Source organism: Aythya marila (genome assembly GCF_965140915.1).
Source record: "Aythya marila genome assembly, chromosome: 8".
Classification (NCBI taxonomy): domain Eukaryota; kingdom Metazoa; phylum Chordata; class Aves; order Anseriformes; family Anatidae; genus Aythya; species Aythya marila.
In genome coordinates, this window is record NC_139049.1 from 30,745,788 (window position 1) to 30,769,824 (window position 24,037).

The window sequence follows — 24,037 nt, forward strand, 5'->3', positions numbered from 1 at the left end:
TTTGAAGTTTTGGAGGAGTAGTTTGTTAGTTGTTTCATTTGAGGGAAAAGGAGCAGGGGAGAGGGAAGCAGATGACTGGATTATTTTTTTTGTGTAAAATAAAATATGTACGTTAATGTTACACAACTTTCAGCTCTTTGTGATCCAAAAAATAATAATTTGTAATGTGTAAGTTGCCATGTTGACCTGTGATTTATGCCTTTAGCTACTCCAAAAAATCTTGGAGAGGGGGTGGAAACATCGAGATGCTGTTAAATATGTTAGGGAGCAACAGAAAAAGTGTGAAAGTAAAAATGTAGTAAAGGTGAAGAAAGACAGGTGAGAAGGACAACACTCATATTACCTGAGGAGAGGTAGTGCTGGAAGGTATTGCCAGTTAGCTCTAGAGAACAAAAGTGGATGGAGTTGATTGTTTAGGTTTGGGATTTGGATGTTTGAACTTCGATCTTTGTGATTCCTTACTCAAGGAAATAGATTTTTTCCAGGGATGTAAATGCATTCTTTGTTATCTCCTGTTTGTAACATTTTTGTATCTCTCAATTTGAGATGAGAAACAACAGAAAAGGATTGCTTCCAGAGCCGAATGCAGTGCAGATTATGAAAAGTTTTAACAATCCAGCAATGTTGCAAATACTACTGCAGCCCCAGTTGCGTGGACATGCTGTTAAACCTGGTAAGTTGTTTTACAAAGGGGTTAATAAAGAAACCCTGTTCTTAGTGAGACAAGGCTTTCTGATAAGGAGAGAAGCACCTATGCTCTTTCAGAATCTGTGTAGACACTGTGTTTGTGTAGATACTTTATTACATTTTATACAATGTAAAAAGATGATTTGATAGGTTATTGTGTCTGGGTAGAATATAGTGTTAGCTATAGAAATGTTCTTACATTAATTCTGTGGTCTCTCAGTGTCATTCAGAATTAGGCTTAAAATGAAATGTCTTTTGCAGATTTAATTAAAATTGCAACTTTAAATCTGATTTGGGATTTGAATTTGCAGTCTGAGAGTCTCCTCTTGATTCCAGTTTAAAGTCATTATTCTCTTGTATGCTACCATTGTTGTACACAACAGTAAGAACAGCATTAGCCCAAAGCATTCTCTGCCGTCCCATTAGGATGGATGTGAATAAATGTTTTAAGCAATCATCGTATTCCAGATAGTGACGGTATTAGGAGTAGGAGTGGAGACGGATAATTTGAAGACTCAAGTGGAGGACGGCTAAGTTTGTGATGTAAATACTACAGTATTTACATATACAATACATTTATTTACAAGTACAATACATTGCTTCTCACTTCTCCGTATTCACAGTAACATCAGAAGATACAAAGACTGTGTGGGAAGTGACTATGCGTTTCAAAGCACCTTGGCTAATGCCCTGGTCTGGCAATCAGCTGCAGGCATTTCTGCCTCGGAGCTAAACTGCCAGCTTTAGAGGAGCTCCATGAAAGTACTTTTGATCTCTAATGTGTTGTTAATTGCAGATCAAAGCTGTCTGCTTTGAAAGGTTTCGTTATAATGCCCCATAGTATACTGGAAAGTTTTGTGGATACCAAATCTAAAAAATATAGAATAACTATTATAAAGATCATTACTTGCCTAACTTATAAAGTCACTGCAACTTTTTCTTGTTTCTAAAACAGTTCTTGGAACGACTGCAGGTTTTCCTCACCTTATAAATACAGCAGTTGGCCCTCCTTTTCTACAGCTGAATAAAGTTCATCAGGTAGGTGTCAAAACAGTTGTTTCTGGAGATCTCAGCATGAAAGATACTTTAAATTTTTCAAAAAATTGCAACTAAGATCAAGTGAGCTTACTAAAGCAGTCTTTTAAAAAACACACTCTATGATGAGGTTCCTACGGTGATGTAAGAGCAGGAGATTGCTTGCTATTCACAAGTGACGTATTTTACCTTAGCCTAGCTTTTTATTTGCTAACACCTGCTGATGTAGCAATAACTGAAAAAAAAAAAAAAGTCAAGCTACTTACATGTGCTTCATACAGAAACTTAATTGTTTTATTTTATTCAAGCCAAGAAGTTTAACGTCAATGTTTTCATTTTAAAGCTCGAAAGAATTTTGATTTTAGCACATTTTGATGTGCTATAAATGCCATAAAAATAGTAACTTGCAAATGTTAGCTCTTAGTAAAAAACAGAACAAACAACAACAAAAGCAAAACAAAACAAAGGGCTACAGGCTGCTTCAGGTGTTCTCAGAGTATCTAATTCGGTGTAAAGTTGATGGGACTTCCGTATGGACTCCGGAATTTCTGAAAGCTCCTATAAGGGATATTGGGCATGAACTTGTCCTAGAAAGTAGTGAGAACAGGCTAACATAGCGCCCATAACCGTAGCAGTTCATTTGGCCAGTGTAGCTTCCACCTTATGTCGAGGTTCTGTCAGAGATTTCTCCAGCTCTGCCAGGAGCCAAAATATGTAATTAATGTTAACAGAGGGGGATATTCCTAAGCCTCCTTGAGGGACTAGTCAATTGTTCTGACTTACTATTTCTGATGTTTCAGAAATTCCCATTTAAAAATCCACTTCGTTATTAGTTCTTGTTTGTGCTGTTCTTTTGGCAAACATAGACTTAATAGATCTTTAAAAAGACTAAATTAAAATACAGAGTTACTCATTATATTAAGTATATTTAGCTTTTCTGTTTCTTCTGTGCTAAAAAACCGCAGGGTGAATATATCCATTATGAATGTGAAATAAGTTATTTAATTTTCCCCCATCAAATGAATTGCTTTTGTCCTGTGCAATGAAAAAAAATATCATCATTTGCTTATACTTCTTGTATTTAAATGACATTTTCAATTGGTATATTTAGTTGCTGGGGCTCTCTCTTGGAGAATCTATGCTTCCTTGGAAGGCAATGTGAATGTTTTCTAATCACAGCTGGAGAGAGGCATGTTCTACACAGCTAACTGTGATTGATGATGATCCAATGTTTTTGGCTTAGAGTACTGTAGCCAAACAACTTAGTTATTTCTTTTTGGATGGACTTACTTGTCTAATTCACTTCCAGGGAGCCTCCTGTCACTTAATTAGCTCCAAACCTGATCTAATAACCTGAATTTTACTGACAGTGATTTGATTATCCCAGATCCTTCTATTAGGCACATTTTTCTGTTATTCAGTGACTTATTTCAGAGTATTCTCTAAAGCCAGAGAACCAGGTCACTGCTGTTACTGTCCCAAAATTCAGTATAGAGCATTCAAGAACAAACAGTGTCTTGGCTTAACTCTCCCCACCACCTCCTCAGTCACACGCTGATTCAGCTTCCTGTGTGTCTTGTTTTTGCTGCTTTATGTTCAAAGATTTGTAAAGTAATTTAATGAGTATAAACAATATTTTTAGAATAACTGTGCCACAACATTATGAAATAACTGATTAAAAAAAAAAAAAGAATCAACAGAGAAAAATTTGAACAAGTGGTTATTCATCCAGTACTCTTTCAGCTCTGGAAGTAGCGTGACTTTTAACTTTTTTTCTTTTAATTTCTCTTAGTTACAATTATCATGTGCCAATACAATGCGTTTTGAGCTGCCGCAGTGATGTTTTCCTGAGTCATCCAGCTATTTACTAAGTCTTTATTAACCCAGAGACTTTCTTCTGAGGAATCTAACCAGTCTGATTTTCCAGTCTTTTATTTCTGAAAGTTTTGCAGTTAAACTTTTGCATATTCTCTTTATTGATATAATGAAGTTTAGAAAGAACGTGCATTAGTGACAATAAACAGCCATGGCTAATTTCTACTGGAAATTGCTAATACAATTAAAACAGCAGAGGCACAACTGATGTATATATGGCCCTTTGTGTTAGGCTGCATGTTTCTGAGTCCAGAATCCAGCACTGTAGCTCATCAGATTTTGTGTGACACTCTGATTTGGTGTATTGTCTTAGGTTTTAAAGAGTTAGAAAAGCTCTGAAGGAATTTGTTTAAGAAAATACTACGTTAAAGGCCTAGAGAGGGTTTACCCTTATGAATTTGACCCTACTACACAGAGATACTTAGGCATGAAAATATGTGTGAGGCGTGTTGCAGGGGAACGCAAGATCTGCAAAGCCGTACATCCTGAGAGCTGCCATCTTTTTAGCTTCTTTACCTGGCTTTGGTGACCTTTCATGTATAGGAAGTTTCAAACCACAAGGAAGGCTCTACTGGTTGTGATTTGATGTACTGCTGTACAAGAATTTTTGTAGAGCAACTCATTTTTTGTCTGGCAAATCACTCTCAGGAGCTGCTGCCAGAAAAATGGTTTCAAGCCTGTGTTCAGCTGCATGAATTACAACGTGCTTTTGTGATACAGAGTGGACGTAAGTCTTCTTTTAAGCCCGAGCACAGATTGCTGAATATACCAGTGGCAGAGTCTGACCACGGTGCCCCCAAGGTTGTTGATGAAGTGTCTCAGTTGTGATGGCAACCGATGGTCCAGAAACTTTGGTTGAAAACTATTAATATTTGGTAGACTTTATAAGTCACGGTGCCAACAAATTGTCAGCTTTTTCATGTTTCTGGAAGAGAGGTTCATGTAGATAATTCCAAATAGAAGGGGGGATAAAAACATATGTGGATATTCCTCTTTGAAAGTAATGATACTGGTTGGCAACTGCAAAGCAAGGGTTGAGAGTCCCTGCCAGTTATAACAGTCCTGGAAACTGTGTAGATGTTTGACAGAGATTATGTATTATAAATGCAATGCAAGACACAATGCAAACATTAACAAACAATGAAGTCCTTATTCATACAGCTCAGAATCCACTGAAGTCCTTGTGTCTCATCTTTCTTACTGGCATGCTGTAGGTAACTCCCATATCTCTGCCTGGCCTAGTCTGTCTGCAGAGGCTTCAAACACATCTAACTTTCCCTGTTGGCTTAGACACAGGGGCTTCAGTGGAGTCTGGATTATATTTGGACTATACTCTTGATCCTTTAAAAGCCATCAGAAAACATATTTGTGGTTGTGAGGTGAAAAAAATAGCTGGGAGAAAGAGGTTGAAAGAACTTAAAGTCACTTGCTGTGAGTGAATCAGGAATTCAATTATGTGGAAGAAATAGATATGTTCCTTTGTTGTATTAATTCAGAAAGTAGTTTAAATTTCTGTAAGCAGTATCATCTGAAAATGTTTCAAGAATATGTTGTTTTCCATGACTGTCAGCTGACACTTCTTTTTATTAATTTCAGAGTTCAGTTCTGGGCAGTGCATCTAACTTACTGCTGCAGAGCCCTGCTCACCTGCCATTGCCACAGCAGCAACTGATGAAGATTGAAAATGTCCAGGCCAATAGTGTAAGGTCATCACTTTAATTTTGGCTGTCTTTGGATGTTCTTAGAACTGATAAATAATTGTGTGGTGGTGTGTTTTGTTTTTTTTTTCATCTGGTATAATTTAACTATTTAGCATATGTAAAAAGTAACTGAATGTGAAAGTTGTAAGAAATAGCTACAGACATGTTAATAATTTACATGGTTTTCTATTTTTCCTTATAGAAACCGGGTTTGCTGGGAGAACCTCCAACAATGCTACTTCAGACAGTACTGGGAATAGGAGTAATGCCATCAGTGACTTCAGGCATGGGAACCCGTGGAGAAGCTCTTAAGTGTAAATGACATTTTATTTCATACCAAATCAGTAAAAATGCCTTGAAATTAAACACCTTACTTTCTCCCACTTTACCAAAAGCAATAATGTGTTTGAACCTTGTTACTGCACAGGAAGGTAGGCATAGAGCTAGACAATAAAGCAAGTCATGTAGCTATATAGTTAGGCAAGTTAACGAGGCATATAGCTATATAACTGGCTATAGCCTGCTGATCTAGCAGGCTGCTACTGCCATTCGAACTTGACATGCCTTGCTTTGTTGTGCCTGACTTCTCTCACCTCATACTCAAGGAAGAAAAAGCACTCTGTGCCGTTTGTTGAATATTTGCAGGTGTTTTTAAAACTCTGCTTGCTCAGTTACTGCCATGCTAGTACATGTGGAATATGTTATATTTAGGATCAGAATTTTGGGGTTTGTTACTTCAACCAAGATAAATCTGAGTAGCTGGAGAAGTACTGGAAAAAACAGTTTCTTAGCATTCAGTTTATTAAGGTTTAATATCTGGTCTGTGACAGATACCAATTTTGAATGCAAATTCTTGTGTCAGTGATGCCCTCAATTTCTATGAAGCAAGATGAGCCGTGATACTGCTTAGAGCATCTTTCTTCTTTCCTCCACAGAGATGTGTTTTCGGCAGTTCCACATGCAGTTAAGTTAATGGTAGTAGCCAGTAGCAAGGAAAACCTTTCTTGTGGGAGTTAAAAAAAAAAAAAAAAAAAAAAAAAAAAAAAGAAACCTGTTCTGAATGTCTAGATTTTAATTGTAGAGGATACTTTCTAGCTGTTTAGTTTGTAAAGAATTTTACTAACACAAATTGAAGTCAGGGGTTTTCCCAGCTTTCCAGCACAGGACCCTCTAAAGATGTTGTTCAGAGGTTTTTTGAAAGTAAATTTCTTTTATAGTTTTCTTTAGTTTTCTTTTATAGAATTACCTTTAAACAAAGTTTGCTCCTAGGATGGTAAAAGTACAAAAACTATCATCAGAAGTCAGTGTTCTTGTACAGCTGTAAAATAGATCTCTAAGTGTTTTTTGCATCACTTAAAAACCACAAACAAAATGTACTGATAAATCTTGTCTAACAGAAAAGTTTCTCCATTTATGGTTGACTGCAGCATCTAATCTGCCTACAATTCAAACAGCAGCAGCAGCAGCAGGGATGGGCATGTTGCCATTCTTTCCGAATCAGCACATTGTTGGACAAGCTCTACCAGGGCAAAATAACGCTCCAGAGAAACAATCAGCTACCGAAGCGGTTGTCTCAGGATCACAGCCTTATCATCAGACCTTAACAAATCTTCCTGCGGGAGCCTTGCGGGCTGGTCATGCCAAACAGCAAAATCAACTCAAAAGCACTGATACAAGTTTGGGGGTAAGGAATACTGAATGTAGTCGGTTCCTTTTCTTGTGGTACTTCTCATGGTTTTTTCTTGCGTGGGGGTTTGTTTGTTTGTTTGGTTTTGAATAACCTTTAGAGTTAACTGCGACTGCTTATTGTGTTTCTTCACTAAAATTTGTTAGATCACAGGATCATTCATGAGACATTTTAAGGTCATTTCAGTTATGAATTATAGAGAGAACAATAATGCTCTTTGGTGGTCCAAATGAATTAACAAAGGAATCTTTTACAGTGCTAGAGGGTTTTTTTTCCCCTGTGTATGCCTCATAGTATTTGATGATGAAATTATCTCAAGGGCAGTGTCCCTTTTAAAGACTGAAAATTGAACTTGTGGTTGAATGACATGACTAATCAGGAGCAATTCTGCCGGTACATAGGGCCTTTGGGCTTCCAGATGGTGCATGTTGTGTGTGTGTGTAAATTCTCCACTTTTAATCTGTACAAACTTAGGCATAGCTGACATTTTCTTAGTCTAAAATCAGTTTTCACATTTATTCCCATGAAGGCAGGAGGGGAATGGGATGGGATTAAAGTTGGACTAAAATGATCTATTGACGTTTTTTCAGCATGTCCTGTCACTAACAGAATTTGATCTATGCGTTTACTTTTTTTTTTTTTTTTTTAATAATATGCAAAAGTACTTTGACAAGTTCTTAATTAATTGGTATCAGATCTGAGTTTTCCCTGCATGTTTTTGGAGCACCTGAAGTGATCAGATTATACACAGCAGTGGTGTCTGTGTTTGTTAGACACCTTTGATTCTACTTTAGAAAGTATGCTTCTTAAATCACTTCTCACTGTAATGAAGTGGGATTTTACCTATGGGTAGATACACTTGAATAAAATACACACTGTGTTTGTGTATAAATGTATAAAATCAGTGTTTTATTTCTGCATTTCATTTAGTTAAAAGGGAATGTAATTAAACCATTAGAAGTCTAGATACTCCATTTATTTCTATGAATACCTATGTTATTTATCAGGAAAAGTTCTTCGCGGAAATCCTGGCAGATGTTTTAATTGTCTCCTTTTCTGCAGCAGTAGACAGATGTCCCAATTAGCAAAAATCACTTCCTTTGCAAGACGTCCACAAGCCCTGTCCTGATACTGAACAGTCGTGCTGTCTTACTACCTCAAATGCCTGTTCTTGCATCGAGAGAAAGGATTTCAGCACTCTGAAGTTTTTTGTCTTCAAAAACCATGCTCACAGTTTTTGAAAAGTTGATGATTTAATGCTATTTTACTGCAAATAGCATTAATCCATTAAAGTAATGGAGTTTTTCTTTAATGGACTTAGAAAAAACGAGCAGACTAAACGTAGAGTAGAATGCTTTGTAAACATCTTTGAGCTCTGTTATTTCAGACAAGCTATGTAACTTGCCATAGCTACTTATTTCCTCTGTATTTCTGGTGTTTTTTCTAATGCTGTGCATAAATCTCTTGCTCATACACGTAATGTAATGTTTTGTCTTACCCAGCCACTCGGTTATTGAAACCAGCAGCTGTTGGCAATGATTTTTCCCTTGGAATGAGCTTTGCTTTTCTCTCCCATTACACTCTGTCTATAGCTACAGATTTTCTTCTCTTCCACAGAGAGCTCTTCCCTGTCAAGGGGACATAAGCGGGTAGTGTACCCTTCCTAGTCCCTCATAGGAAAACACTCTGGTGGTTTGGAGAAGTGAGTCAGTTCTGATGCTTCATTTCCACTCATAAACATTTTCCTCTTTTAAGTAAGGGTTTATAAATAGAGTGATTGGTAAGATGTGTTATAATGGCAGATCACAGATGGTGTCATCTCTCCAGGCCAGGGTTCATTTGTCCCTTCATTTGCTTGTGTCTGGGGGACTAGAGTTGTTTTTGTCCTGGCCATGTACAAAATGCTGACTACCTGCATCTGGAGGCATTATGGTGGTTATTCTGCATTTACTTCAATGTAAAAGGTTTTCTTGTTGTTTAATGTCCCTCAGTAACTTACACTTTAAAGAGAAACTTTCCTACAAAATCATTTCTCAATGAAAGTGTAATCAATGTGTCTAGATAGTTGTCCCCAGTATTTATTTTAAAAGTTTGTCCTGTTACATTTCAGAGGGCTAGACTTTTTTCAAAATCATGCGGAGATACTTATCTTATTTCCACAAATGCTGTATGAACATAATGCACTGATCTGTCCAATTATTTCACAGACTCCTTTGAAAAAACAGACTTCACTACTAGGAGAACCGCCAAAAGAAATACGTCTTAGTACCAACCCCTACTTGAATTTGGCAAGTGTGTTGCCTGGTATATGTCTTCCAGGTAAGCAAACATTCATCACTTTTAGCTGAAAATTTCCTCAATCCAAATGTACAAATCATTCTTCTGTTCAGCAGGTAATTCCAGTGACCACAGCATTTATCTCAAAGCAAATATTGAATTCTGTCTTAAAATTACAATGTAGTATCCTCATGGCTAGAAGGGTAGATTTTCAGAGCTGATGGGCTAGCTTGATGTAGATAGACTTACAGAAATCCTTTCAGTTATTTGTAGCTCAGTTTTAAGCACAGCCTAATCTGAATTAGCAAACTTCTGTTGTCGTCCCAGGATATTACTATTACATTAGTGCAACCTAATTTATGGAATTTAAGTGAACTGTGTGTATTCATTACGTTACACACAGCAATTGCCAGCAAAGCCTCCAATCCACCACAGCAGACCGGACTTCCGAACACCATCGTGGATGCTGCTGTTTCTCAGGGAGCTACATCACAACACGGGATGGAAGGTTATTTTAATTACTCCCAGCAGCATGGAGAGTACACACAGGTACGTCGTTTTGCAGTACTTTGTTTTGAAGACTGGTTTGTCACACAGAGCTCTGGTAGCAGGATTGTTGGCAGGCTGCTCAGAGATCCCTGCCTGAGTTGCTCCTTGTTTTCCCTCTGTACCTTTGATGCACCTGTTGGTATGCGTGGGCTGATAGCCCTGCATGCAGTTGAACAGCATTGCCCAACATCACGAACCGCTCTTCAGGAGTCCTAGGCTCTGCTACAACCAAAGCCCACCCTTTTCTTCAGATTGAACCTTGTTAAGTCCTCTTCGCTGGTAGCTCATCTCTTTCAGAGGTACAGAACAGATGGAGCACAAAGTTTACCTGATGTCACTGACAAAAAGCCCTGGTGCGTTGCCTGCTGTGGGGTCATCACTATTGGAAGATTGCTTCCTCTGAACCTGAATTTAGTTCAGTCAGCTGAAATAATGATTCTCTTGTACATTCCAGCTTGGCTTTTGTCTCTCTTCAAAACCACGAAGTTTTTCTCTTTCCCTTCCCAAGACAGTTTTAAAGTTTTCTTGAGCTTTGGCTAGATCCCAGAGCAGAGTGTGTTCTGTGTACCAGAAGTTCCTGTGTAGCTTTGGGAATTTGCATAGCCTCTGCCAGCTGGATTCACTGCTTGGGATTTCTTCACCGTGTGTACCGTTTGCTGGTCAGAGCACGGCCATGAAGGTGATGTGCTGCCCCTGGTCCGGAGAATTGTGGTAATACAGAAAGCAAAACAGAATCACAGCAGGGTCCCCCCGAGCAGGGCCAGGGCCTCCTGTCCTGGCACCACAGAGCAGAGCCTGGCCCTGTCCTCCCTGCACCTCCGTCAGGTGCTGGTGGGCACAGGAAGATCCCCCCGAGTCTCCTCAAGATCGTCCACAAAGTTTTCACAGACATTGGGACGCTTTGTGAAACATTTCTGTACTTCTGTTAGCCATCAGCAGTCGGTGTAGAAATGCAGTTGTACACAAAACAAATATGAGAACTGGACTGTAGTAAAAATTTGTGGGTGTGCTCTGAGACACCCATCCTGACCGTGCTTAGCTCTCTTCCTGCCCTGTCCCAGTGTTCCCTCTTCCCCAGAGTCTCCTGATCTCTCATCCTACAGCAGGCAGACAGAAACACACGCTGTGCTCCTCTCTGCCCTCCTGGGCTGGTGGTGAGGATCCCTGCCTTGCCCCAGGACTTGTGGGGGTAGAGCAGGGCTGCTGTGAGGCTCGGTGGGGTCTGGAGGACAGAGAGCAGGCGTGCAGGTGGGCACGGGGTTGCTCTGTGTTAGGAGGGTGTCCCCTCAGCCAGGAGGGCTTGCAGGGACAGGGCCACTGCGTGGCGTTGGCTGCAGTGGGGACCTTTGGTGTGGGCCAGGCTCCCACTGAGATCGGGTCTGGTGACAACTGTGGGTCGGAGGAGCAGCAGAGGTGACCCGTGGGTGGTCGTGTGTATCATGCAAGCACTAACGTCATCTTGAATATTTTTGTTGTCTGATTGTTGGCTTTAAGTTCATTTTGGTGCTTCCTGGAGGTAGTTTGCATCCCCAAATCCTTGAAGTGTGCTGTCAAAAAAAGGTTAGTGGTATTGCAATGTTGGAGTACTTAGCATCACCTTTAGTAGTAGAGGCATGAAGAGCTCCAGTGGTGTCACTGCGCTGCAGAGGTGCCTCTTGCCATCACTCACCTCCATTTGTGCTGTCCGTTCCTCCCGTGTCACAGCAATGACCAAGGACTTGGGTATCTTTTACTCACTTAATGCAGTTTTAAATATTTGGTTTGAGTTTTATTGTTGATACTAACCCTGTTTTTAAGCTTCTTTGAGAGCTTTGCTTTTAATTTATTCTTATGTCCCTTGAGGTCATAAGAATTGTTTTAATTTAAGGGGATCTTAGTAGACAGCTAATGGGAAGAGGTTTTTTCCTCCTTTATAGGAGGCTGCTCAGCAGTGGTATCAGTATTATGCTCAGGCATGTAACTCTACCCAGGCAAGAGTCGATGAATTTGAAAATGAAGCCTCTGAGGTGAGAACGAATTTTATTTTCTTCGTGTCTCCGTGGGCTGTTTCTCCATCAGCCCTACGGGTGCTTTAGGACTGCAGACACCGCTGCACGTGTTGGTACCAGGAGGGCAGCCCTGCCCCGCTCCCTCCGCAGGGTGTCCCAGCACAGCCACCCTCCAGGATCCGTGCTCCAGGATCCTTAAATCCCTCCATCTGAAGTTACCTACTCCCTTCAGGGGGATATTAAAATACTCTACCAAGAAACAGGACACCATCACGTTATTTCTCAGGGTGGCTGTTGAAGGCCTGCCCCAGGCCGTTTTATAGCCCTAGGTTTGTGTGAGCAATGAGGACACATTTTTTGAAAAAAGGGAATTATGTAAAGTAAAAAAAAAAAAAAGAAATCCTCCGTTTTGCTGCATGCCTGAGCTGCTGTGAATTGTGCACTCGTGTTTTCAGCAGCAGAGTGGGACTCAGATGTTTTTCTATCTGCTGAGTGCTCATTGCTGTATCGAGTGAACATGAATGCCTGACCCTATTTTCCTTCACATGCTGGTTTATCACGGGTCCCATTCTGCATTTAGGAATCTTCAGGTGGATCTTACCCAGCCTACAGTACCTGCTTGCAGGTCACGCCTACATTTCACAGTGGAGCCCAGGGATCATACCAGCCAGGCAGCTCGCAGCTTCCTCCACAAAACCCATTAAATAAGGTGAGAGGAGATCCCGAGCAGAGCGGTTGCAGATGCAGTGGAGGCGTTCCTCTCTGTCTCATGCTGCCACCAAGTGGATAAGCGGTAAACGAGAGGGTTTGGGAGGCCCAGCTGTGCCCAGTCCTTTCCCCAGCCTCAACAGGAAAAATAAAATGCTTTTTGTAGACTTCGGACCCGTGACAAACTAAGGCAGGATCCAGAGTAGCTCGGGAGCACACGCGGCTCCTGGTGGATGTGATGGGTGAAATCTGAGGGGGGCAGATCCCTTCGGAGCCTCTGGTACCCGAAGGATCAGTGCCCACCAGGCACCAAAACCCATGGGCAGGGACAGCTCGGACATTTGTCAACAAACTCCTGGGATAGATCGTATCCGTGAGGACAGACCTGCAGAGGTGCCTTGAAGTAGGCAGGTGAAATAGGAGGTGACAGAGGAGGGTTCCTGCTGTTGTCAGATGGTTTTTGTCTGTTGTTTTTTTTTTTTTTTTGTCTGGGCTTTTGTTTTGTGCAGACAGGACCGTCTGAGCACAGGTCCCGAGTGGTGGCAAATCCCCGTGGGGGTGGCAGGGTCAGCACGTGGTGCCCTGGCATTAAAGACTCTCAGCCATCTCAGGCTTGGCATGAGATTCCCCTTTTTTTTTTGGGAGGAGATGCACCAGGAGCAGGCAGCTGTAGGAATTCACAGCTGGGTAGCAGACGAGGCCTGGCTGGACCTGGCTTTGAGGTGTCTGGGGATAAAGGTGAGCAAGGCCTGAGTGTGTGCAGCCTCCGTCTGCGTGCTGTGAAGGCCGTGCTCTGAGCTCCCCGGCAGCTCTGCCACGACTGGAAACTGGAGAATGCAGCAGCATTTGCCTTAACGCCAGGCACTGCGCTCATTCTTAGAGCTAAAAGAGAAACCTCAGCGAGGAGGGCAGGCCGAGGGGCCCGCTGTGCTTTTTGCGTTTTCTCTCCTCAGCCCTGCGATGCGTTTTCCTCCCTCTGCTCTGAGCTGCGGGGCCGGGCTTTGTAAGAACCACAGCACCATGAGCGGGGGCAGAGCTCGTGGCCGGCGGCCCCGCGGCTGCTGAAAGCACAGGAGAGAGGAAGGGGGAAAACCGGAGCCTTTCCTCGAGCAAATTCCTGTTTGTGATAATGACAAGCGCTCTCCAAAATGGAGCTGGACCTTTGCAAAGGGTAACTCGAGCTGCCGCTGTGACCTAGTAAGGGGAGCCTCAGAGGTTTGTTGGGGAATGTTTGGCTCGGAGGCACTCGGTCAGCCTGGCTGTTCCTTTGATAAAGGAATGAGTTTCCCGGTTTGCGTAGCGTGTTACGGTTCCTAAAATATTCATCCCAACGTGAGCCAAACCCCGATCATCTGATCCAGGAGCCAGGCTGAAGGCAGGCTGCTCGCTGGGGTGGACAGGGATGCGAGCGGGTCAGGGCACAGTGCTGCTAGGGCAGATAGGGCAGGCTTGGAGAGCAAGGTGAGCATCTGAGCCGACTGGTAATGAAATTAGGGACACGCTGGGGGAAGAGAGAAGTGGTTACTGCTCACCGATCAGGGTGGTGGGCTCTCTCTGTAGCTTCTGTTGCTGTAGGTGCTGTGGATTTTGTAATTCCCTGCTCTGATAACTCCCAAAGGGGAACTGAACATGAGCCTCGCGTGCCCCTGGGGTGCCCCTGTTGCAGGGCACTGTGGCAGGATTAGGGGAGCTGTGCCCTCACCAGAAACCCTGTTCGGGGTCGCCAGGACTTCCTGTGTGTGGGTGTGAGGCATTTTGCTGAAGTTTTGATGAAACACAGCTTTACTGCTCTGGCCTTCACGTCGGTACCACGTGTAAATCCATGCCTGCAAGCGGCAGCTGGCCGCCCGTGATCCCCAACACAACGACGCTTTGGCACGGCCAGGAAACGAGTCCTTAAAAGCCCTGCGTGCAACGACAGCTGTGCCAGGACAGGGTGACCCGTTCAGCTCTTCAGGAAAAGCAAGAGGAGCAGCGGGTGGCCCACTGGGGACCTGCTTGAGAGGGTGACTGCGCCTGGAGCTGCCGTGACGCCGCAGGCTGACAGCACGGCCACCGAGCTGCTGCTTTGTGCACGCGTGTGGTGGAGCACGGCCACCTGGCCCAGCCAGCCCCTTGCCCTCACAAAAATGCATGCACGGCAGGGCACCGGTGCATTTATGGTGGTTTTTTTAGGGAAAGGGCACAACCACTGACTCATGCGCTGTGTATAGCTGGGCTGTAAAGCAGGAGCCGGGCATTCGGAGTTGGTTGTTGGCTCCTGGTCCGTGGTAATTCACAGACTGGAGCTTTATTTATTGACGCTGTTGCTCTGGATCATGTGTCAGCTTATTTTCTTCTTGCCCTTAGGTGGCTCCCTCGAGAAGTGAGAAGCGAGGCTCTTCGTACCTCATTTCCTCCCCAGAACCTGGCCCGGTGGAGTACATTGGCCAGCAAGCTCAGGGCTCAGCCATGCGTTACACAGAATCCTCTCTGAAAAAGAAACGCGTTTATTGAGACCTAACTAACCCGCCCTGCCTCGGCGTGCAAAGGCAGGCTTCTCATACCTCTCCTATTTATTGCTGCCTTAACTTCAGACAAATTTCTTTCTGCGTGGGTTATAAATAATCCCAAGAGGAACAACGCTGTGTAATGGGCAAATTCGCCAAGTAACCTGTACGTATCGATCTGACGGTAGCCATTTCTCCATAATCTGCCTTGCCTTGTGAAGGGATGGAATGGTGTTTCCAGTTGTGTCTACCACTGAAATGAACAGTGGGCTGAAACTGACCAAGAGAAGTGACTTGGTAATTGTTGGTAGCTTATCAGCTGAAAGCAATAAAAATACTGAGGAGGGAGTGGTGGTCCTTTCTCTAGTCCTCACGCTGAGGAATTTAAAAGACAAAGTCTTAATAGTAATTTTTTTCTTATTTTTTTAACTCAGAATGTGGGTTTTTTTTTTCAAGCTTACTTATCCCAGGATTAAGACTTCTGCATTTACAACCTTTATATTTTTAATATTTCCTCTTAATCCTGGAGTGGAGGTATACCAAATGTATTGCTAGAGTCGCTGTGATGTTTTCAATAAATGTTTGTTTTAAGTAAGATGCGATGCTGTGTGCTGCCTAAGTGCTAAATTGTGTTCGGATAGGTGACGTCTCAACGATGGAGTAACCTTTATCTGCTTCTAGGCAAAGAATCCACAGCTTTTCTTTGGAGTAAGTAATGTAGTTTGTGAACGGAGCTGAGAGTAAAACAGTGTCTGTGGAGTCTCCAAAAATCTCCTTCCAACAGGACCGTATGGCCGTAGGGCTGCTGGAAACACGCGGACGTGGTAGGTGATTGTTAGGGGTAACCACAAGGGGAAGAAGGCATACACTGTGTAGTTCACTCTTTCTGGATGTTTCTGAATCTGGATGAGCCAGACGTAGAGCAGAAGCACTCTTCACGGGCTCAGATGACTTCTTCAATCCTGATTTCTGCTCTCCATCCTTTTTTGTGTGTGTGGTTTGTTTTTTTCAAGTGTCTTTAGAAATTTGCTGCAACCCAAAGCCTGCTAGAGCACAGCATCCTGGCTCCAGTTTTTGTTCCTTCTTACAGCTTGCCCTTTGCACAAAGGAATTCTGATTCAAAGGGAAAGCTATTTACTCGTTCACCTCATGCACAGAGTACTGGCTCAGCCCTGTGTAGGCAGGCTCGTTGAGCAAGGCAGCTTGATTGGATTTCTTTTTGATTTTCAGTTTTTAAAAAGACTTGGAGTTTTTGGCTTATTAGTTAAGCACCTTTGGTACAGGCTTTGTTGCCAGCTGTTAATCCTGGTAGCAGAAGTGTTGGAAAGCTTTTTTGTTGTTGTTGTTTGTATATCAGTGTCTGTGACAAATTATGAGCCGGCCAACTGTGATGGACAGTGTGGGCTTGCTGCCCTAGAATCCTGTTGCAAATGATTTTGGAGTTAATTGAATGATGCCATTGAGATGGTACCAGCAGGCCTTCTTACTCTTGCTCTAGCTCAGTAGACAGTACTGAAGCCATTTTTCAATACAGATTTTTTTTTCTTTTTAAATAGTCTTAAAATGGCAGCTCAAGCTTTGTGATGTGACCAGGATGTGTATTTTCAAGGCTTAAAAAAAAATAATCCTCTCCTTCTTCACTGTGTTCTCTAGATAAGATAGTCTGCACTGGGCACACAGGAACGAAAGTCTAAGACAGCCACCTAGCCATGCAATTTATGGACTTAGTTATTCTGGGATTCTGTATGTATTGATAAGTTCACTTGTAATATTTTGTTCAAACTCTTTATATATGGAACTTGCTCGAGTTGTTAACCTTCTCAATTAAAATAAATTGTTGGTACACCTTTAAAGTGGTGTCCTGTGGAACAGAACCATCGCTGGACTGCTGTTAAAGCGAGCATGTAAGGTAGGGGAAGGCTGTTTTAAGGACATGTTCTGAGCACTACTCCTATGGAATATACACTAAAAATCTATACACTAAAAATCTTTAATAGATTATGTAAAAAGAAACACATGGAGGAAAAAAAAAAACAAACCTTTATTAACTTCTTTGTATAAAGAGTAACAAAGTGCTTACAGATTTAAGTCGGGCTCATACGTGACATACAGAAAAAACAGGTAATACTGTAAAAATAAATCTGACCTGGTTGCCGCTCATAATTACAATTTTATATATATATATATATAGATAGATACTTAAAGACATCTTTCTCTGTTATTGCCAGAACTATTTCCTCAAAGCACTTTCAAAATCCAGGTTTGGTGGAAAAACAGCATTGCCCAAGTTCTAGGACGCGGGTCAGCAATAGGTTTCCAGTTAAACTACTGCTCATCAAAGACTGACAGATGTACGAAACGAGACTACACTCCTTCACTTGACTCAATTACAGTTTAAATGCTGGATCTGGTCCTGACAATAAAACTTCCCTGGTCCCAGTCTGCCCCAGCTGGGCTCTGGCACTCCTGGTCAACCAAATACTTCACAAGCATATGGCTGGAGACTAAGTCAAATTAAACAAAGGCCAGTGCTATTATTTAAAGCATAATCACCTTACCTCAAGGGAGCAGCTTTATTGAAAAACTGCTAAAATGAATTAACGTGCTGGCCAAAACTGACAAAAAAAAAAAAAAAAAAAAAAGAGTACAGTGTGCACTCCTGTGATGGCACTGCTGATAACAAGACACCTATTTTTTGTGCCTGAGGTGTTCTTTCCCTCTCCTAGGGACAGTTCCCTCTTGTTCAATCCTCTCCTTTACAAAATTATTCTTTGCTGGGGGAACATCTCCCCCCCATCTGTACATGGCTTAATTTTCTTTTCTATCCCCAAAGTAGTTAGAGGTTTTCCTGCATACATTTCCCCACACCGTGCACTGTGGCTCACTTGCAACACAAGCTGAAGATCAACATGTTGGCATGGTTAACAGCTACATAACTGGTGGAAGCTTCAGGGGGTAGAAATGGGTAATGGGGGGCAGACAGGTTAGGAAAAGCAAATGCATTTATCCAGAGATGGGGGGGTTCTCAATGAAACACATAACTATACCTGCTGATTCATGCTTTTTTTTTTTTCTCCTTTTTGAAACATGATGGTGAAGCTTTTTTAAAAAATATGATTGAGAGCGCAGAACTGCAAATGGCTTAAGAAGAGTTATGATACTGCTTTCTCTGAATTTTTGCTCCCAAGTTGTTTTTTAGTTACTGAAATGTAAGTGCACCTCAGCCAAAATTTCCTAAAAGCTTCCTCAAAAACGCCATTAAAATTGTAAATTCTATTATGGCCACTAGGTTCACAGAATAAATGTGAACCACAGACTTGTTTTAAATGCTACATGTTGCACTGAGAACTGTAGCATTTTTTGACACTGCTCTTTCAGCTCACGTTTATCTGGACAGTTCAAATTGCAGTGAGACCAAAATTAAATAGAGGTGAAACTGTGTTGCACTAACTGGCGTAAAAGGAGTTGAAGCTATTGTTTCTGCCATACCTTTTAAATCAATTTGATCCAACTGTTGACTAAATAAAAAAGGAAACCTGTTGGAAAAATAATCCTTTGAACACATTAGCACAGTCAGAATACAAATTACAGTAGTTAAAAAATGAAAGGTCTGGGCATCTATATTTTGACACACATTTAAAGCACTGACATTATAAAAAAAATAATTATATTTTGCTCATAATTGTTTCAAATCCTTGAATCAGGTTGTGAAAGGTTGTCCGTTTATCATGCTTGAATATCCAGCATTTCCTCATCAGCTGGTCAACCTAGCAGAAAAAAAGAGAAGTTTTTAAAGGATGAGCGAAACAATTTGTATCTCCAATGAACATCATAGACCTGATTCCCACTGCTGTGAAGTCAAGAACGCAGAATAGAAACATGCCAAGGATTCTGCTCAGAATTGGCAAATTTTTGAGCACAGGGCTCTTTTGTGTTGTTTTTTTTTTCTACATAAAGGTGTATGTGTGAAGATGCCACAGCAACATAAACAGTTGAAAACAATTTAACAGCTTCATTACAGTTTCAGGAGTGTTTGTTTAGTCAAAATAGCTACTAATTACCTATCAGGGGCTAGGGCACTGCTTAACCAACAGCACCTGGAGCTAGGGGATGGTGATTTACAGCCTGATGTAGCACTGGTCTGGGCACCAGGAGCCTGCTGGCAATCAGGGCCTACTGGTGCTGAGCCCTTCCAGCCCAGGGCCCAGGCGCAGTTCACCTTCCCCTCCTCCCAAGTCACTGCAGCAGCTGCCTGCCCTGCCCTGCCCTGCCCTGAGCCACGCTGAGCAGCAGCAGCATCCTGCCTCTAACAGCCCACAGCCCAGCCCCAGCGCAGTGCCGCCAGTCCCTGGCTCCTCCATGGGCAGGAGGCCGCAGATTGCAGGCCAGGGGCAGCAGTCTGGGCTGCCACACACCCAGGAACCAGATCTATAGTGCAAAACTCAAGGACGACAAATGAATTTTATATGGAACCACGTCCTTTAGCCAAGTTTTTAACCCCCTTTGCAGGGATGTTGCAACATGGTAAAATCAGTGCTGAAAAACATTTAAAGATAACGCTTAAAAAAATGTAAATGCCTTTCTAATAGAGCTGAAGCACTGAGAGTGTATCCAAACCAAATGTGTGGTGTTTTTGCTGCTATTTCACTGTAAAAGGAAGAAGATTATAGACATGCAAAATTGTTCACGAGTGTTAGTTTATAAAATTATAAAAGCGTAGCTGTGTTACCTCTTCTGGGCAGTTGGGAGGACGTGGCAAGCGCTTTTCTTCTTGTAAAACACGCACAAGCCGTGCTACTGTCATCTGACCCTGCGTGGGGCCGATCATTTTCAAGAATTCCTGTGGAAAGAGCAAGAGTCAGCTGCGCATCCTCCTCCCCAGCACAAATCCAGACTGCTGCAATTTGACAGCAAGATGGCATTTCAAACTCAAAATGAAAAGAAACTGTAGATGACTACCATGCAGGTCACGTGCACCACACACGCACATTAGAAATCAGGGAGTGACATCTGTAAATTGAGTTTCCTCACCAGGACATGCAGTCTGTCACCCCGACTTAACTCTGTCTTAGTGAAAGACAACCTTAAGGGTTGTCTTCATGAGATAAATTCTTTATATTTCTTGTTTCAAAACAACAAAGAACACAACTGATGTAAGCAGCCTTAACAGCAGTTTCTTTCACAACCACTTACTGCCATGGGGCTGGACTCCGAGTCACAGTAGGTTAGCAGCTCATACAGCGTCACCCCAAACGACCAGACGTCTGAAGCGGTGTAAAATTTACTCTGAAGCAAGCATTCTGGAGCATACCTGTGGACACAACGTGACAGTGTTAAATTTTATTCACAGCTGCACAGATTTACTCACAAGTGCACACATCTAAAGTAAGCAAATGGAAGAGGCGCACTCTGCATTTGTAGAGTCCTTATACATGACAGTGCCCATAGGGCTTGGAACACCACAGGAGTAGTAAACATGGTGTAAACATTAAACAGCAAATCCCTGTGAGACTAAAGAGACCAAAAACAAATACAAAATAAAGCAAAAATACATCATTCAATGCAGGAAGAAATTAATAACACAAGATATCTATAATTAAATAGATTACATATCTCAGGTATATTCTACCACGTGCCTCTTCCTTGTTCTGATACTATCTCTTTATTGAGGCCTCTTACCAAAATAGGAAGAATTATCCGGACATCTAAAAGCCTAAGTCTCTGGGAGCAGACAGGTTGTTCTGCTGCACAGTCTGATTAATGAAAATTAGTTCTAATTTATTACCAAAAAACAGGGCTGTCGAGGTCGTCTTTGACAGTGTAGTACTCCTTATCAGTCTCAATTGCTTTGGTGAGACCAAAATCACCAATCTTCACTCTGTTCTCACTTTCAACAAGGACATTTCTTGCTGCTAGGTCACGATGTACATAGTGACAGGAGCCCAAATAGTGCATTCCCTACAAGAGAAGGAAGACGTTTACACAAGTTTCTCCAACGCTTATGTCACTGTTTTTCTTCCAGTTTCCCCCTCAAATGCTCCCTTGTTCATCTGGTAATGCTCCAGGCAGGTATTCAAACGGCAGGTTCTCCTGTTGGCACTTCCCAGGGTCCTTTTCTGATCCACATCTTCCCTCTAAACTCTGCCTTTGGTTTCCCCCTGTAGAGGCAGTTTGTTGTGCTTCTGCTTTTACTCTGTTTAACTTTCAGCCAAGCAACCACCATGTCCACAACCACCTCTCCATGACACATTTCTTTGTGCGCTGCTAGAGCTGATGTCTGTGTTTATGCTTCTTCTAATTGCGTCATCCACCCTAATTACAAAGCCACAGCCTCTTAAAGCGCGTTGCTTCACGCAGTCTCACTGTACTGTGCACTTGCATCCCTTCCTCACTTACAAGACGTGCAGATTGCTCCTTCCCTCTTACCTGCACACCATTTCTAAACGCTGTTCTCCCTCCTCTCTATTACTTGCAGTTCTGTAGTAGGAACAACTTCTTCTCATTGTAATCTTTTATGCAAGCGAACCAAATAATTAATGCCTTGCTGATCTTTGTGCCAATAGCATCTGCAACACTGGAGAGACTGCTTTAGGATTCAGGTTCTTGGGGACAAAGCAATGAGAATGGTTTTGTTTATAAAGCAAGCCTCCCTTTCCCTTCTCCCTTACTCTACTAAACGAAATAAACTAATGAAACTAATAATTAACATAATCAAACAGAGGAGTTGCAGGAAGTCTCTGGTGCCATGCTCACCTTGCAGATCTGAACTGCGTATTTGAGAAGTTGTTTGAGATTGATTTTGTTCTTGTTCCGTGGGAGATACTCCTTTAAGCTCCCAGAAGGAAGAAATTCCATGATGAGTTTAATCCCATTTCCTCCTAAAAACAGAGCGTATGTTTAATTTGCGAGCATGCATCCCTTTATCTCATTAACACCTTTTGTACGAGGCTCACAGCACTGATAATATTTGTTCTGGAATAATACTGACGACCATGACCAGACTATGGGCTATTTCCCACATCAGTCATTGTACCAATACAGAGGAGAATCTATTCCAGGCAGCACAATTACTGAATATAAAGTTCTTAAAGCTTTTAAATATTAACTTAAAATAATCACTTTTGCAAATGCAAAGTATAAGGCAACGGCACTCTCTTTGATGATACCGCAGTTTATGGGGTTATGACCTGGCTGATTCTGTCAGCTCACTCCTGGAACGCAGAAACCACCATCCTGCCCAGGTGGCTCATTCCTTTTAATGGATTTGGTGAGATCGTCCACCTCTTCGGTCACATCAAAGTTAGATAAGCACAAAAAAGGACACAGAAGGACAACTTCTGCCTCTCAGAGAAATTGCTGCTTCTTCCATGAAGAAAGAGACCTGAACCCATAAGATAGAACTAAGACTGTTCTACTTTTTGAAATGCTTAACTTTTAAAGGAAAACTTTTATACTTTAGTGTATAGTTTTAGCATTCTTTATGAAGATTTACCGTCTTCTGTGCAAATTCCCTTATATTTGACAATGTTCTCGTGATAAAGATTCCTCAAGATTTCTATTTCCTTCTTGAGGTCAGCGATGTGATTCCCTCCACTCTCTGGCTTTAGAGATTTAACTGCCACTTGTTCTCCTGTATTGTCGCCTTCTGGATCGTATCTGCACAGTTCAACCTTGCCAAAGTGGCCCTAATTGTCAAAGAAAAGACAGCATCCGTTAACACAATGCTCACTAACCATGGTGTCACTGATGCACTACGATTCACATCTTCCTGCTGTGACACAGAAAGCAGGCAGAGCTATGTCCACACACACACTCTAATTTCTATAAAAACACAGAGACCAAGAGACCAGAAATTCCCCCTAGTAACAAACATGCGAACAGGAACACTGGTAACTGGATATCCCCAGGAGATTGCCTGAATTTCCACACAGAGCACACCTACTTTCTTGAAGCTGGATTCACCAATTCCCTGCCACCTTTGCCCCTGAGCAGGCCTAGTGCATACAAAAAGCCTCCTCACGTTGCCTCCACCACCCCCGTACTTTGTGCAAAAATGTTTGCAGCTGCCCTTCATGCTCAGCCCTAACGGACTTAAGGGCAACCTGGTCCAGAAAAAGTTGTGTTTCTGGTTTCCAACATAGGGATCTCAACCTGACATTCCTCTTACCTCTCCCAAATCACGGATTCTCTTCAAGAATCGTTTTTCAAAGAGCGTGGGGTCGACCTCTGTAACGGGCTTCTTCTCTGAGACAATATCAGGATCTGGGAGTGGAAAAAAATGTTCTAAGTTAGGTAGACTCTTCTGCAGGGACTTCTTGGTCTTGACACTTCAAGGTATCCTTGGGTACTTCCAATCTGCTGCTCTAAGTGCCTCTCTCCCTGCTGTCCCAACCTATTTTAACCTTTGCCTCTTTGTTGACAGGGAATCCCTCCCATTTGCATGTGCCAGTCCATCGTCTGCTTGCTGGGTCCTTCTGCAGACTCTGACTCAGTTTTCTCTCACAGTACTTCCCGCCCTGCAGGAGTTGTTCCCCTTCTATGGCTCTGTACTGCTAGATATAACCACCAGCATAACTTAAGCCACATATTCAGTACCAATTAAATGCTTGCACCCTATTTGCACTTATCTATAGAAAGGGGCATTTCCACTGTCGTACGGACACAACATGCTCCTGTCAATACAACCATACGCAGCATTGTTACTGAGATTCCTCATTCCTCAGATGCTGCTGTTTAACTACTTATAATGCCCACTAAGCTCTAAAACACTTTGTTTCTTAGAAGAGAGTCAGCACATGTTCCTTCTAGTTTCTTTGTTTACAAACTATGAGGGCAGGGATTTTATTCCACAGAGGAGCAGCAAGTGACAAAGTATCCACCTGCAAGATCACTGTGGAAAGGAGCCTGTTTTGTACACGTGCTATGCATTACAATAAACAGTTTCTAAAGCTCAAAGATTTAAAAAAAAAAAAACACCTTGCATGTTAACAGACTTATTAAAAATAAATCTGTTTTTACATAGACAAATATGGAACATGTAAC

The 24,037-nt window shown here is 42.2% G+C and overlaps 2 protein-coding genes across 7 annotated transcripts in view; one reads left to right on the forward strand and one right to left on the reverse strand.

Annotated features, from left to right (window-relative positions):
* Positions 1 to 16,958, forward strand: part of RAVER2 (ribonucleoprotein, PTB binding 2) — a 34,980-nt gene extending 18,022 nt beyond the window's left edge. The window contains exons 5-12 of one of the 3 annotated variants that reach the window (XM_082766156.1): positions 547 to 673; positions 1,643 to 1,725; positions 5,194 to 5,298; positions 5,500 to 5,611; positions 6,725 to 6,981; positions 9,192 to 9,303; positions 9,665 to 9,810; positions 14,856 to 16,958. In XM_082766156.1, coding sequence (XP_082622282.1) covers positions 547 to 673; positions 1,643 to 1,725; positions 5,194 to 5,298; positions 5,500 to 5,611; positions 6,725 to 6,981; positions 9,192 to 9,303; positions 9,665 to 9,810; positions 14,856 to 15,002 — 1,089 coding nt within the window. In that variant the 3' untranslated portion in view covers positions 15,003 to 16,958. The remainder of the gene's footprint in view (positions 1 to 546; positions 674 to 1,642; positions 1,726 to 5,193; positions 5,299 to 5,499; positions 5,612 to 6,724; positions 6,982 to 9,191; positions 9,304 to 9,664; positions 9,811 to 14,855) is intronic. The other 2 variants (XM_082766157.1, XM_082766158.1) reach the window with 2 other exon arrangements.
* Positions 16,959 to 17,019: 61 nt separating this feature from the next.
* Positions 17,020 to 24,037, reverse strand: part of JAK1 (Janus kinase 1) — a 55,080-nt gene continuing 48,062 nt past the window's right edge. For all 4 annotated transcript variants that reach the window (XM_082766153.1, XM_082766152.1, XM_082766155.1 and 1 more), the window contains exons 19-25: positions 23,163 to 23,257; positions 22,488 to 22,680; positions 21,749 to 21,873; positions 20,781 to 20,953; positions 20,189 to 20,306; positions 19,725 to 19,835; positions 17,020 to 18,762 (exon numbers count right to left, since the gene is read on the reverse strand). In XM_082766153.1, the coding sequence (XP_082622279.1) occupies positions 18,661 to 18,762; positions 19,725 to 19,835; positions 20,189 to 20,306; positions 20,781 to 20,953; positions 21,749 to 21,873; positions 22,488 to 22,680; positions 23,163 to 23,257 (917 nt within the window). In that variant the 3' untranslated portion in view covers positions 17,020 to 18,660. The remainder of the gene's footprint in view (positions 18,763 to 19,724; positions 19,836 to 20,188; positions 20,307 to 20,780; positions 20,954 to 21,748; positions 21,874 to 22,487; positions 22,681 to 23,162; positions 23,258 to 24,037) is intronic.